We start from the raw sequence: 16,711 nt of genomic DNA, 5'->3' as shown, positions 1-16,711 counted from the left end.
TTCCCAGTTTCAGCTATCACTTTGTAATTCTTCCTCCCCTCCTGCGCCTCCCTACCCCCTCTCCCCAACTTCTTGCTCTAACTTCTCATCTTTTTTCCAGTCCTGATGAAGGGTCTCAGCCTGAAACATCAACTGTTTATTTTTTCTCTAGATGCTGCTGAGTTTCCCAGCATTTTGTTTCTGTTAATTAATTTGTTGTTCACTTCACATGTAAGCCATATTACTTGCTTCTTGTTAGTTTTCACATTGTAAATCTCAAAGCTACTCACTCTTATTATTAGATTTTTCAAAGCATGCAGGTTAGTGCTCTTATTGAAATGGCAAATTGACTTCTTACCTTTTTCTCTTCCATGAGGTCCAGTTGTTTTTGTCTGTGACACATGCTCTTTGTATCTGTCCTACTTTGCATTTTCTGCAAGTTTTGCCTTTAAACCTGCATTGGTCTAGTATGTGGGAGTATCTGCCACAATAGTAACACAATTTGTTCAGCCATGCCAGTTTCTGTTTAGACTTTGCAATTTTGTTCATTCTCACTTGTATTCCTGACTACAACTCAATTGCGTCTCTGACTTCTGTTTCCATTGTTACAGCTATTTCAGCTGCTCTTTTAAATGTAAGTTATTCTTCAGTTAGGAGCCATTTTTGAGTGTTTTCTTGTAATATTCCATAGACTAAATGACTTCTCAGTGCACCATTAGTCCCATTACAGAACTGATAACATTAAATTTCCTCAATTCTGCCACATACTCTGAAATGGACATCCCTTCCTTTTGATACCGCTTAAGAAACCTAAATCACTCTGTGATCAACAATGGTTTTGGTTCAGAATGTTCCTGCATGATTTTCATGATATCAGAAAATTTCACGTCAATCAATGCACACAGAATTACATTTCAGTCTGAAATGCAGACTCCATTCTTTTCCATAGATGCTACCTGGCCTGCTGAGTTCCTCCAGCATTTTGTGTGTATTGCTTGGATTTCCAACCTCTGCAGATTTTCTCTTGTTTGTGATTGAAATCTCACTTCGGCTGGTTCGTTGGAGCAATGAAACTTCTAAGTGAACTGTATGCTCTTCCACCCAATGCACTCAGCACAACTGGCCCTCGTTTCTGGTCAGCCATTCCACTTGCTTTTTTATCCAAATTTTCTCTATCTATCCAAAGTTGCCAGCCATTTCTGCTTTTTTCTCTATCTATCCAAAGTTGCCAGCCATTTCTGCTTTTTTAAAAAACATTATCTTCACTGCATACACATTGTTTAGGAACCCGAGAATTTATCCACCTTCTGCCTTTAAAAAAAACTCTACCATCTCTGCGCCTTCCTGAAGAAGCAAATGCTGCGCTTTTTTCTTTTTTTTACCCATATATTTCTCGCTGCACTTCATACTTTTAACTCGAACGTCCTGCTGCGCTTCAACAGGTAATTAGTCATCTTGGGTTGATTTGAATCTTCCTCATCACCACCTCTCTGTTTTGTACTCCAGAACATAAAACTAATTGAAAGGAGACACAGAGCTGGGAATGCATTTTTACTTTCAGTTAGGCATGCGCGTATGACGCGGTGGTGTGAAGATGTACAAACATATACCATTCACACACTATTACATATGAACCACGATGGATTATTTAGAGAATGCTTAATCAGACAACATATTTACAATAGTACTCAAATATTACTGAAGTATTAAATACCATACACTTCTAATGGAGGATTACCCACAGTGTTGTTTGATAAGGAGTTACAGTACGAAGGGCCAGTTTGTTTTGTTCTATAAGTTACTGAGCTCCTTTAATATTATTAGAGCTGCATTCATCTAAACTAAAATGTACTTTACAACTCTGGTATACCTATCACATTCCATGATTTTCATCCCTTTGCCACTTCCACATCATTCCAAGTTATCATTCCCACTACTCCCCATCTTCCCCCCACTTTACCTGTATTCACTCATCACTCACAAGTCCCCCTATAATTTATCCTACCTTCTGTCCTCATTCTTTCCAGTTCTTGTGAAGGGTCTCAGACCAAATCATCAACATTTACTAATTGCTGCCTGACCTGCTAAGTTCTTCCAGCAAATTTAGTCTGTTCTTCCACTTCAGCATCTGCCGTCATTCTTGTGCCTGCCATTCACTGGCTTTTGCCTTGTTGATGTTGGAAAGGTTTTAGTACAGAGATTCCTCTGGGAGAGGGGAAGGGGCAGGGGCAGGAACCATAGCAAAAAATCACTGATTTTCCGAATTACAAGTGCAGCTGACCTGTAAAAACGACTCCACTCTACATAGAATAGGAATATGAAATCATCTTGGTTGTTAAGACATTAGATATATTCAGGGATGAAATAGATAGTTTAATACTTCTGGAGGAAATCAACAGTAATTGAAATCAGAGAAAAATGGCACTGAGGGCACAGATCAGGTCAGCCTCATCTTGAATCACCAAGTGAACTCAAGGGCCTTTATGGCCTACTGTTGCTTCTATTTCTACCTTTATGCTTAATAGCTAAGCTTGCTGATATTAAAATTTAAAATAAGATAAATAACTGTTTTATTTGCATGTATTGTCATTTGTCATACAGTTGAAATTATTTACAAGGGCCTTCTAAAATTAGATTTTTTGCATTGCAAATCCCCAATATTTATTGCAATGCCAACCATAAGCTTCATTTGATTCGCTTCTCCAGAGATTTTTGCTCCAATTCTTATTAGAGGCTGGTTAAAACCACATTGTGGGGAGATAATATAACTTCAGAGTAAACTATAAATGGATGTTTATGTGCAACCATCCTGATAACTCACAAATATAAAGTCATAATTTGGCTTAAACATATCAATCCTGGTTTACTCATTTGAATAATGGTGCTCCTGTTACTTCCATTTATGTTTTTTTCCTTCCAAAAGCAATTTCCTTAGATATTTATTTACATCATTTCAACATAATATTTTCACTTATTTAATCTGAGAAGAAAGTTTGACAAGTAAAGAATGCAACATTGCGTGAATGGACACTTATGATAAAATTTAGGTTTGTTTTAATCACAGATCATCAATTTAAAACAAGAGTAAGTTGGCAGTAATTGCTAATTAGAATGTAGTATTTTAGCTTTAACAAAATAAAAAAAATCCTTTTAAGTCTTGATGTATATCCAGGAGCAATAAAGGCCTCACACAATTTAGTCAAACTGTTCTTGTTTTTTTAACCTTTAATGAGAAAAGGAATCTTTTTTATGCTATAGTTTTAAGAGGAACTGTATGATGAATTGTAATAAATATAGATGAGAATAATAATCTTCTGCACTGTTTATTCTGCACTGCTCATTAATGTTTTAACATTTTGATAATTGAGGTTACCTCTAGCAGGGTGCCAGACCCTGCTCAGTCCAGTTGTCAGCTGTGGGCCTCCAGGTGTCCTGCTAACTGGGCCGGTCATCCTTAGCATTCAACATTGTGCAGAAGGAAATCTGGAGAACTGGTCCATCAAGCTGAAGAAACAATCACCTCAAGGAAACTGGGAGGTAAAAAAAAATGTTTTTGCCTGCTTTAGGTGGATTCTCATATGAACAGTGCTGTGTACAGGATAACTAAAACAGTGCTCCGAGAGAAAGAATTCTAAGTAACTTGCAAATTGCCTGTGGTCAATTAATAAACACAAGTTTGTGACTATATAAGCTTTCAAAGGAATTTTAATTGAATCTTCAGAAACTTGGTCAATCTAATAATCATTGTTAGTAATGATTGATGGGTAATTAAATGTAAAATACACTGGACAACAAATTTTTTCAAAAGTGTTGCTTCCTTAGAATTTTTTTTTTGTTTATGATAGACTGCTTGAAGATGAACACAAATATAATTTCAGACTACTTGTATCAAGTAGGAATTTGGAGAAACAACAAATTAACTTTTATTGAAAAAATGTGTTTAATTGCATAATGGTACTGATGCTTTGCAATAGTTTAACTAAGTTAAAAATATTTTGTTCATGATTTTCATTTGTACTCAGTGTCTGAGGCCTCTGGCTTAAGTGTCCAACAATAATTCGCCAGCATTGATAGATTCCAGTTGTTCTGGTATCTTTTCTCCATGACCTCCACGGTAAGACCATTCACCATGCTCGTCACTAACAGCACCAAGATTTGCAGGGAAGAAGTCTAAATGGGAATGCAGAAAATTAATCTTTAGTAACATGTTGCATTTCATGGTTTTATATGCTTGAAGCATGCTTTCAAACAGCTACATGTAGTTTGGTGCTTTGTAGATGCCGAGAAAAATTTCAACAACTTCCTTGAATGCCTTCCATGTGATTTTCTCCGGTCCCACTAGAAAATCTTCAAATTGCCTGTCATTGATGACCTGTTTGATCTGTGGACCGACAAAACTCCTTTCCTTAATCTTGGCATCAGTTACTCTGGGAAGCATCTGTCTCAAATATCAGAATCCTTCATAGAAATTTTTGTGCCTGGCGAGAGCAAATTCCATCCTTACAGTCCTGAACCTAATAATTATTACTAAAACCTGTCCTACCATGCAGCAGCCACTCCACCTAAGCCTGCCCAAGCATGCCTGGACAAGATAGGAAACTTTACAGCTTACATTGTACGTAACATTTTAATTGTCTTGAATTATGAATTGAAATAACAAACATAAGTTTATTAAAAAATGGTGCATGATAGGGAAATTTCATGGTGATTTTCATGATCAGTAGCCCAAAATTCATAAGATACACCTAAAGGTATTCAGGAAGCAAAATCTTTGTTGTCCAGTGATCTAAGCATAGCAATTTTCACTGAGGTAAAAATGTGTTCAAAAGATGACATTTACAAATTTACAGTTGCAATCAGAAAATGGCTTTAACATTATATTCTTAATCATGTAAAGTATTTGTTTGTAATGAGTTATTACAGTACATGTGGCTTGCTTGTTTCTATAATATGAGTAATATTTATTGCTTAAATGCTATCTCCCTGATGGCATTGAGGATTGACCACATAAAATGAAACTCAGCTGTACATAGAGAAAACAGTATAAAAGTAACAAGGTCTCTTCCCTGAAGAACAATGGTTGATCTTTTAAAGAATCTAGCGACCTTAATGGCTATCTAGTACAATGATTTTAAAAGTTTAAGTTATGACACTTGGGTAGATTGCAAGATGTAATAAAATGGGCCATTATTTCTGCTTTGTTAAATGACCGCTGGTACATAGACCAAAGAACCATTTGCTTAAACTTGATCACCTAAAAAAAAAGTTTGAAATCCATTGATTTTGTATTTTAGTGGTCAAATTATTGAATTTGTGTTGTATCAGTAAGAGCCACGTAAGTAATTCATCTAGTATTATTTACTAATATTATAACTGAGTTGAAGTTTCCTTTCTTTGTTCAGTGTTATAATGTAGAGAAATTTTGCCATATAACTTGTAAATGGGAATAAGTTATTCTTAAAATATATAACTTTGGCATGCATTATTGTGATTATGTAAAATATTGTGATTTGAAAATCTGGACTATAAGCAGGTGTAGGAAAATCTAATGGATCTCTCAACATTTTTTTGGAAGTTGAACAGAGGTAGACCATACCTCTGATCCTTAGACCTTCAGGAATGGTGCCTGCAGCAGGAGGCCTTAACTTTTTGGCCCATCAGTCAGTTTGGTGTAGGCAGTGGCAGAGCATCCAGCAATTAATAAGATTACTCAGTCCCCAAAGTTCTCCTAAATGTTTTGACAGTAGACAATGTTAGTCTCTTTTTCAATTAAAAATCCATGAGTGCTTTTTTTCGTTATGTAATATTTTTGATACTCAGGAGTATTTCAACACCACAAAAGCAAATGAAAATAGTTTGAAAACTTAGACTAATCATTTATAAATCAAATCTGATAAATTAAATAATTATTTTCAGAACTGTAATGTAGCCTTTGCTGTAGCCTTTTTGTCTTAACTGCATTCCTACAAAAAACACTAAAATCACTGGTGACTCAGATTCTGCTTCTGGCCTAACCAGAACATAATCAAGAGATGTTTTCTTTGCATAATGCATGATGAAAATATAAAATTCTTACATCACAGAATATGGTCATTTAGCCCTGAAGTGAATAAACCAGTTTGAATACCATATAGAGCAATCCTTTGAATTCCATCCCTAGTAGAAATGTTGAGAAATCTAACCACAACTGGACACTACCTCTGGATATGTCTCTATATTACCTCTATATCTGTCAATAAGTTTAGCTATTCTGCATTTGACTGCATGTGCTAGATTTACTTTCATGCAAATGGACAAATGCTGATTGTTCTGCTTGGACTATAGACATTAGATTTACTGTCAGATCAATAATTTATTATCCCCAACACTTCTATTAATCAGTATGGAGTCTTCTTTTTTACTGTTACTCACCACAGCAAAAGCAGAAAATAGGATATTGCAATGAACAGAATATATTTTGAGGAGAATTTGACACTAGATTTTTAATAAGTTCTGTGCTATTAATTTTCCATCACTAATCTGCTGTCTAACCGTGAGCGTTAAGGTTTCAGAGAAAATTGTATTTTCCATTAGGAGATACAAAGGCGGCAGGATAGGAAATGTCTCATCGGTTGAATAGGAATTAATTAATGTTTACTGTAATTGCTCTTTTAACTGGTTCCTTGTTGTCATATTTTGAGAAGAATCTGAATACTAGATTTAAAAAATATATTCTGTATCACTAATTTTCCATTACTAATCTGCAGTCCTGTGAATGCTAAGCTTTCAGTGAAAATTGTTTTCTATTAGGGGATACAGAGACAGCAAGATAGCAAATATATCATTGGTTGAGCGGGAGTTAAAGGATGGAAAGTTAAATCCAAAGCAATAGATCTGCTAAATATATGTTTGCTGTAATCGTTCTGTTAACTGGTTCATTGTTGTCATTGATTTTAAAAAAGCTGACTTTGAACAATATCTCCAATGAAGACTAAACACCCAGCCCACCAATTATCACCAGATTTCAAATTGTTGACTATACTGTGCTTATTTTTGTTTAATTAGCTCAAGGGAAAACTTCAGAACAGGAATGTAATTGAAAAATCCCAATGTGACGTTCAAATGTGCATTTCACACTCCCTATGAAAACAGTACTTGACAGTTTTAATTAATTATTGCAAGCCCAAACAACTAAAATATGAAAACTAAAACAAATGCTGCAAATATTGGAAATGAAGGAAAGTAAGAAAATTTCTAGAAACATTGAGCAGGTAAGTCAGCATCAGTGAAAGTAGACAGTCACCTTTTCAGATCATGTATTGGAGGTGTTGCTGAGATGGGATTGGCTTGCCTATGCCCTGAAATGCAGAGAGAGAGATCAAGAAAGGTAAATAGCGCACAAAATAGTGGAGGAACTCAGCAAGGCAGGCAGCACCTATAGAGGGAAATAAACAGTCAATGGCCTGGCAATACCTTTCAGTCCTGATGAAGGCTTTCAGCTCGAAACATAACTATTTATTACCCACCATAGATACTACTTGACTTGTCAAATTCCTCCAACTGTGTGTGTGTGTTTGTGTGTGTTGCTCAAGATTTTCACCATCTGCAGAAACTATTGTATTCAAGATAAGAAAGATGGGAAGAGTCAGAGGTAGATTGGATGTAAGTGATAGTCAAGAGAAATTGGCAGCCAAAGTGATGGAATTGAAGTAAATATCCAGTTCTAGTGAAGGATTCAAAAATCTGAAATGTTAATTGATTCTCTTTCCACAGTTGCTGCCTGACCTGTTCAGCATTTTAGCACATTCTGTTTATATACATAAGAAATTATTACTTTAAAAGTAAGCTTCAATAATGCTATAGAATTAGAGAGAGGACAAAAACTTTTAAACTTTCAAAATACAAAATAAAAAATTATCTCAGATTATCACAGGTTAGGTAGTATCCATTGGCAGAGAAAAGTTTTAGGTGATAACATTTCAACAGTACCTTCTGTTTTTCATTTCACTGATGCCTGCCCTACAATTTCTGCTTTTATTTCTGATCAACACCTGCAGTATTTTGTAAATGACAATACATAATAGACCAATAGGCATACATGGAGAGGACTGGTTAATATTTTTAAGTGAATGTCAAAGCAAGACCAGTAGGTCGAATGGCCTTCTCCTGTTCCTAATGTTCTTATCTATAAATCAGCCTTGCCAATTCTGGGAATGTTAATGTCAGCAATTTAAACTTTACACTCTCACTGCCGTTCTTAATTTTCTGCAGTTCCTGTCTCCAGGGCTGAATTAATGCTCTTGCCTACTACTTGACTAGTTAAGTGGTTGTTAAACCACTCGAGAGGTGGGAAATGAGCATTAAGCAGGCAAGAACCTGATTGGCCCTCTTTTCTGCCAAAATGCCTGAAGAAAAGCTAGAGATTGAGTTAAATATCCTCTGGGTAAATTCAATCAACAATTCCAGATGCTACTAGTAAAATTAACAAAATGAGGCAAAATTTACTCATTTAGTATTATAAAGTTTACTTTCATTTTACTAATGACCAAATTCTTGATTGTGTCTTTCTTAAGGTTTGTTCATAATTAAAGTCAAAATGCATGAGGAATGTTGATTTTGTGAAGTAATGTTAATGTGGTAAGGTTATATGCTGTATTGATATATTTTATGCAATCGGCATAGAACAATATTAAGAAACTTCAAATAAACAAAGTAAAAGATTATGTCAGAGAATTGAAGGAATAATCACGCAGTTTTACATATCAATGATTAGATTAATGCTCTTGCGTGTTATTCAGTTTGAGAGATGGTTAAAGAAAGTTACTGGACTACGGGGAAAGGGCAATGGGATTAATTAGACAACTCTACCGTGGAAGGATGAATACCCTCCTGTAGTGCTCTATCATTCTATCATTCTTTGTGAAGTAGCTGATGAGCTAATTTAGGTTAAATTGAGAAAACGTGGTTTTAAAACACATTTTAAACTCTGATTGAACTCATATTTTCTATGGAAGGAAAGAAGTATTAGAACTTGTTATTATGCACAAATCATCCTTTGTGGAAAGGGCGATGATGTGATAACTAAATCAATAATAGATAGCTGTATTACAATTAATAATAAACCATGTGAGAAGCAGGGAGAGTCAGAAAAATATTCACTCTCAGTGATATTTCTGATCTTTGATAATTTAACAAATTCAGGAATGAAATTACAGACATAGCAGTGTATTGCATCATGATAGCCATATTGGTGGAGTTGCATCATAGTGTATTAAAATTGTAATGCATCACTTTAAAGAAATGGAGTCATAAATTTGGAAGCAGCCAGTTTGGCTCATTGCATCTCTCTTCAAGCACCCTGTTAACCCCACACTGAAATCATTTTAATGTCCCCATATTCTCATCAATTTCCCCTCCACCTGCCGCTCCCCTGGTCCTACCACACATCTACACACTAATGGCAATTTGCGGTAGCCAAGTAACGAACCAACCTGTAAATTTTTGGGAGGAAATCTTTGTAGTGATGGAGGGAATATGAAAATTTTATAGACACAAGTGATTAGGGTTGAACCTGGGTCACTGGAACAGTGAGGCAGAAGCTCCACTGTTTGCACCACTGTTCAATTTTATTTTCCTTGTCTAGATCATCATTTGTCAAGACATAAGACATAGGCCATTTGGTCCATCAGATCTGTTCAGCCATTATGTCATGGTTGATCCATCTTCCCTTTCAGCCCCATTCTCCTGCCCTCTCCCCATATCCCTTCGTGCCCATAACTGACGTATATAATCTTTCAGGGGAAAAGGCTCTGTGTTGTGTTCATTTTCATAAAATTGAGCTCATTTTAACAGTTTTCCTTAAGTTCAGTGGAACTGTTCTGCAGATGGAAGCCATTGCTGTAGAATGTTTACTCTCCATTGACAGTACACTTCCACTGGCAGAGATATCAAGAGCATCAGGGCACTCGCACTGAAGGCAGGTGCATGTCATAGAAACAGCCAAAGGCCCTGGCTTGCAGCCACCTTTGAGATTTGTGTGTAAATTTAACTCAAAGGCAACAGCTGCAAGTCATTGAGTAGGTTATTGTAAAAGCCACAACAGCAGTGCTAATGATTTTTTTCCCATAATTTCGCTGAGTTGGCGAGGAGCCAAATAACACGATAATTGGCCAGATTAGATTTGTTCTCCATTTTGTTGACAGAATCAATCTGGGAAAATTCCATTTTATCAAGGAGTTGCCAGAGCTATAGTTCCTTTGGAACATTTTATCTCAAAGACAATGAATTCTAAAGCTGATGTCTTTAGTTCTAGTCAGGATAGTGTCAATCCACAGCCTTTGGTACTCTGGCACATTCAGTAATTTTGGGGTGGGCAGATAGGTGAATCATTTTGGCTGAAGACTCTAAACTGCAATGCTCGCAATCTCAAAGGTACTAGTATTGCTAGCTGAAAATAGGTGCTCTCAATTGTAGTGCTCCAGCAAGTCTGAAGAAGGTAAGGTACATAAAGTCTCCTCATTTAACTGCTACGTTTCACTAGATTAACACACACACTAGCTGGAGGAACTCAGTAGATCAGGCAACATCTATGGAGGGAAATGGAGTTAACATTTCAGATCAAACTCTTCATCAGTAATGGGGATCTTGACTCAATGTTAACTTTCTATTTCCCTCCATACATGCTACCTGACCCTTTAAGTTCCTCCAGTTCCATCCAGATTTCCAGCACTGGCAGTCTCTTGAGTCAACATTTCACTTTAGAGCTTTAAAGATTGTCCCACAGTCCTTGGTGAACAAACTCATCTGTCTAAATACACCACTGTGCAAGTGGGTGTTGGATTGCCTAACCAACAGATATCAGATAGTCAGGATCTCCTCCCTCCTCCTCATCCTGAACACAGGTGATATGTGCTGAGCATTCAGCTCACACATGACTGCATGGACAAGCAGCTGAGTAATCGTATTGTCAGGTTTGCTGATGGCATGACAGTGGCGGAGCACATCACTAACAACAATGAGATGATGACAGAGAGCAGAAGGGAGAACCTGAGGCCTGGTCCCAGGCAAATAACCTCTTCCTCAACAAGACAAAGGAGATGGTTATTGATTTCAAGAGAACTCGCACCACTCACACCCCTCCTAACATGTTATTGGGAGTGCACATCTTGCACAATCTCTTATGATACCAGAACATATTCTATACAAACAGGAAAGCTCACCAACCCCTCTACTTTCTGAGGAGGCTGAAGAGAGCTGGACTGTGCACATCTATACTGAAATCATTCTACAGATGCGCCATAGAGAGCATCCTAACAAGCTGCATCACTGCATGGTATGGAAACTGCACTGCTGTGGACAGAAAGGGAAGTTAAAACTGTCCAGTGTGTCACCTGCACCAACCTACATGCCATTAGAGATTTATACAGAAAGGTACCAGCAAAGGGCCAGAAACATCACGAAGCATCTCACTCACCTTCCTCATGGACTGTTTGCCCCTTCCCATCAGGGAAGTGACTATGAAGCATCCATTCTAGGAAAACCAGACTCAAAAACAGTTACTTTCCCGAAGCAATAAGGCTGATCAACACCATTATCCACTATACCCACCAACCCATCCCTTCACACCCACCACAATCACTGCTTTATCATTTCCTATTGGTCATCTTGTATACAGACCCTCCTGTGCGTAGTGTCACTTTATGGAAATGCAATTATTCTATGTATATAATCTCTCTTATACAGTATATTTATCTTTTTTATTGTGTTCTTTATCTTATTTTGTCACTTTGCATCAGATCCAGAGTAACAATTATTTAATTCTCTTTTACACTTGTGTACTGGAACTGGTATTAAACAATCTTGAATCTTGAATCCTGAATTTGATCTGAGCTTTTGTTTATGCAATCGGATTGTTCTGTCATTGTCACGCACTAATGTCACTTGGCTATCTGTCTCCAGAGCTTCCTCATTACTGGATCCCTACCCAGCAGCACCTGAAATATATATTAAAAAACAACAGTGCAAGCAGGTGACTCACTACTACCGTCTCAAAAGAAAGGCAATAATTTCACCAAAGTTTTTTCAACACATGTTAATTCACTTCCATAAAAATTGAATTGTACATTTTTCTCCATCCTTCCATAACTTCAACCTGCTTGTTTGTTACTGAGGTTTATTTTTGCATTACTAAAATGTTGCAATAACCAAAATCTTGGCAGTTCAAATTTGAGTGAAGCATCTCATTTTTGGTTGCACAGTCAATAAGATCTTTACCAGAAAGATCAAAAGAGGGATTAATTCTGATTTGGCTCACAAGCATCATTTAAATAATTTAGTTCTGTTTTGGATTCCTTTATCATTTCCAAGTTTTAAGGATGTAACAGAAATATTGAACAGAGATGACATTGTTATTGGAGGACAATTGTATAAAATTTGATTTATTGGCCATGACAAAATGGTGTCTACTTAAATTGAGTTGTTATGAGGTTTCATACCCAGCTAATTTCATAATCAAGAAAAAATCTGCAGATGCTAGAAATCTTACTGAAAGGCCCTGGCCCAAAACGTCGACTGTAATCTTCTTCCTAGATGCCACCTGTCCTGCTAATTTCTTCTAATCTCAGTTGTCACTCAATGGTCTCAACATACCCCAAACGGTGAGGATGCCTTATGATGGATGTCAACTTCTTGACAACATCTTTAAGATGTTCTTGATAGTGGGGATTGTTGTGACCATTGTGGAGCTGGTGAGTTGACAACCATCTGCAGGCTCTTTTATTCCTGTGCATTGGAGGCTCTATACCTGGTTGTGATACAATGTCAGAATACTCACCATTATCTGTCTGTAGAAATGTGTAGGGGTCTTTGGTGACATACTAAATCTCCACAAGTTTCCAACAAAGTAGAGTAGCTAGTGTACATCAAGTGTGGATTGGGTGATGGTGTGGATTTCAAGAGAAAGTAGAAATGTAGATTGCTGAGCAGTAAGAGGACAGAAAGTCATCATCTGAAGGGAGGTTTTCTTCCTGATGTTCACCCTGGTGGTATGAAACTTAAAGGAAGTTAATGTTAAGGAGCCCTGTGGTAGATGTGTTAGGTAGTCTATTTGGGCTAGAGAATGAGGACCAGGAATTAAACACAGGATCACTGTTGGTGATTTGGGATTGAGATGAAAAGGGAAGTACTTACTTTGGAGGGTATTTGGAATTTTCTGTCAGAAAGGTGTGGATACTCAATAAATGAGTACTGTCAATTGATTTTTGAGCTCTAAATATATAAAGAGGTATGAAGATTGTGCAAAAAAAATTAGATGACATACAAGATCAGCTGCAGTCTTATTGAGTTATTCTGTTCAATTACATAGACCCAATTTTAATATGCACTTTGTGTTCTCTAATGAAGTAGAACTATAGCTAGCTTGCAAAAAAAGTAAGAATTAAATTGCAAATGCCATTATTTGTGAAATATGAGTGAAATAAGCCTTTTAAAAAAGCATGCACAGCATTTTGAAACTTTGCGTAAGTTATGTTAACAATTTGAATGAACTCAATTCTTTAGATATTAATTTTTGTAAGAGATTTTTAAATGTCAGATTTTTCAAAAATTGTGCATTTATATTTATTGTCCACTATTCCAATTTTTATTTCCCATCTTTTTTCTTTGCTTGATATAATATCATATTTAGAGTTATAGAACACTACAGCACAGAAATGGGCCCTTTTGGCCCATCTATACTGTACCAAACCATTAATCTGCTTTGTCCCATTGACCTGCACCCAGACCATAGTCCTCCATACTCTTCTCATCCACATACCTATCCAAATTTCTCTTAAATGTTGGACGTGACTCTGCATCCACCACTTGAGTACCAGTTTATTCCACACTGTCATCACCCTCTGAATGAAAAAGTTTCCCCTCACAGTCCCTTTAAACACTTCACCTTTCACAATTAACCCATGACCTCTAGTTGTAGTCTCCCCAACCTCAGTGCAAAAAGCCTGCTTGCATTTACCCTACTTATACCCCTCATAATTTTGTATACTATCAAATCTCCCCTCAATCTTCTAAATTCTATGGAATAAAGTCCTAACCTATTCAACCTTTCCCTATAACTCAGGCCCTCAAGTCCTGGTAGCATCCTTGTAAATTTTCTGTACACTCTTTCAAACTTATTTATATGTCCTGAGTGTAGATACTATTGTATGTATACTGTACACAATGCTCCAAATTAGGCCTCACCAATGTCTTGTACAATTTCAACATAACATCCCAACTCCTGTACTCGATACATTGATTTATGAAGGCCAAGATGCCAAAAGCTTTCTTTACAACCCTATCTACGTGTGATGCCACTTTCAAGGAATTATCGATCTGTATCCCTCGATCCCTCTGTTCTACTGCATTCCTCAGTGTCCTACTGCTCACCATGTAAGACTTAACCATGGTTGGTTTTCCCAAAGTGCAACACCTCACACTTGTCTACAATAAATTCCATCCGCCATTTTTCAGCCCATGTTTCCAGCTGGTCCAGATCCTGCTTCAAGCTGTGAAAGACCACTACACCCCCAATCTTGGTGTCCTGCACAAATTTGCTGTCTAGCTTACCACATTATCATCCAGTTAATTGATTATAGATGACAAACAACAATAGCCACAGCACTGATCCCTGCAGCACACCATTAGTCACAGGCCTCCAGTCAGAGGCATCCATCTACTACCACTCTCTGGCTTCTCCAATAAAGCCAATGTCTAATCCAAATTACTACCTCATCTTGAATGCCAAGGGACTGAACCTTGACCAACCTCCCATGTGGACCTTGTCAAATGCCTTGCTAAAGGCCATGTAGACAACATCCACTTCCTTTCCTTCATCACCTTTCCTGGTAACTTACTCGAAAAACTTTATACGAATGGTTAGACATGACTTACCACACATAAAGCTATATTGACTATCCACAATCAGTCACTGTCTATCCAAATACTTGTATATCCTGTCTCTTCCAATACCTTTCCCAGTGCAGATATCAGGCTCACTGACCTATAATTTCTTGGGTTGTTCTGAGAGTCTTTCTTACACAATGGAACAACTTTTTAGCTACAGATATACTCCAATCCATCGGCACCTCACCGATGGGTGAGGAAGTTTTAAATATCTCTGCCAGGGCCCCTGCAATTTCTGCACAATATTCCCACAGGGCCCAAGGGAACACCTTGTCAGGCCCTAGGGATTTATTCACCCTAAATTATCTCAAGACAGCAAACACCTTCCCCTCTATAATCTGTATAGGGTCATGACCTCACTGCTGCATTTCTTCACGTCTATTGACTCTGTCCGTCTCCCACGTAAATACAGAAGTAAGCAATCCATTTAAGATCTTCCCCCCATCTCTTTCAGCTCCACACATAGAATGTCAAATTTGCTATCCTTTTGCTCTTAATGTATCTGTAGAGCCTTTTAGATTATCCTTTACCTTGTCTACTAGAGCAACTTCATGTCACTTTTTAGCCCTCTTGATTTACTTATCTTGCATCTTACACATCTCAAGTACCACATTTGTTCTTGTCTGCCTATATATGTTATGCATCTGCTTTTTCTTAACCAGAGCCTCAAAATATCTTGAGCCAAGGTTCCATATGCCTGTTATTCTTGACTTTCATCCAGTTTAATTTGACTCTTCACTTATCTTGTCTTTTTTTTTTCTTTTTCAATCTTTTTATTGGTTTCATAATAATAAACATAACATAGTATTGATACAAAGTTATTGGGATTACACTGTTGTAAGTAACATATTTAAATATAAACCCAGTTGACATATGGGTATTAAACCTCCCAATCATACAGGATACAAACATAATATACAAAGAAATGTTTAAAAATATAACATGAAAAAGGGGAAAAAAATATATACCCCAAAAGAAAAACTAACCTAAACAATGATAACCAACTAAACTAAGGGAAAAAAAAGACATGGGCTGTTATGTAACATCAAAAAAAAACATTAATGTCATTGACTCTGCTCCCCTCAACATATAAAAAAGAAATAGAATAGGTTTGGAAAAGGTCAAATTTCATCATATGGAAGTGTTGAATAAATGGCCTGCAAGTCTTTTCGAATTTAATAGAGGGATCATAAATAACACTTCTAATTTTTTTCGAAGTTTAAACACAACATAGTTTGAGAGAACCAATGAAATGTGGTGGGAGGATTAATCTCTTTCCAATTCAACAAAATGGATCTTCTAGCCATTAATGTAAGAAATACAATCATCCAACGAGCTGAAGAGGTTAGATGACTTGATTCTATCATTGCTAACCCAAAAATTGCAGTAATAGGGTGAGGTTATAAATCAATATTCCAAACAGTTGAGATCATCTTATTTATTTATTTATTTATTTATTTTAATGTTCCAGTCTGATTGGTTAAAGAGATACACTGTTTCATCTGTTGATTTGGCTTCCAGATACTTAGCATAATACAATGGTAACAAGAGTAAACATAACCAATATAAAATACCTTTCAATGTCTGGTGAAGCAAATTTTGACCCAATAAATAAATATAATGTATAGAAATACACAAGGGTTGCGGATGTTGTTCCCTCATTCAAGAAAGGGAGTAGGGATAGCCCAGGAAATTATAAACCAGTGAGACTTACTTCAGAGGTTGGTAAGTTGATGGAGAAGATTCTGAGACGCAGGATTTATGAACATTTGGAGAAGTATAATATGATTAGGAATAGTCAGCATGGCTTTGT

The 16,711-nt window shown here is 36.7% G+C and overlaps 1 protein-coding gene across 6 annotated transcripts in view; it reads left to right on the top strand.

Annotated features, from left to right (window-relative positions):
• The window catches only part of unc5a (unc-5 netrin receptor A), a 613,315-nt gene that overhangs the window by 531,452 nt on the left and 65,152 nt on the right, over positions 1-16,711 (top strand). For all 6 annotated transcript variants that reach the window (XM_063053439.1, XM_063053436.1, XM_063053437.1 and 3 more), the window contains one exon: positions 3,348-3,516. In XM_063053439.1, coding sequence (XP_062909509.1) covers positions 3,348-3,516 — 169 coding nt within the window. The remainder of the gene's footprint in view (positions 1-3,347; positions 3,517-16,711) is intronic.

Source organism: Mobula hypostoma, chromosome 7, assembly GCF_963921235.1.
Source record: "Mobula hypostoma chromosome 7, sMobHyp1.1, whole genome shotgun sequence".
Classification (NCBI taxonomy): Eukaryota; Metazoa; Chordata; class Chondrichthyes; order Myliobatiformes; family Myliobatidae; genus Mobula; species Mobula hypostoma.
Note: the sequence above shows the minus strand (reverse complement) of the source record. Positions and strands in the feature narration are given on the sequence as shown.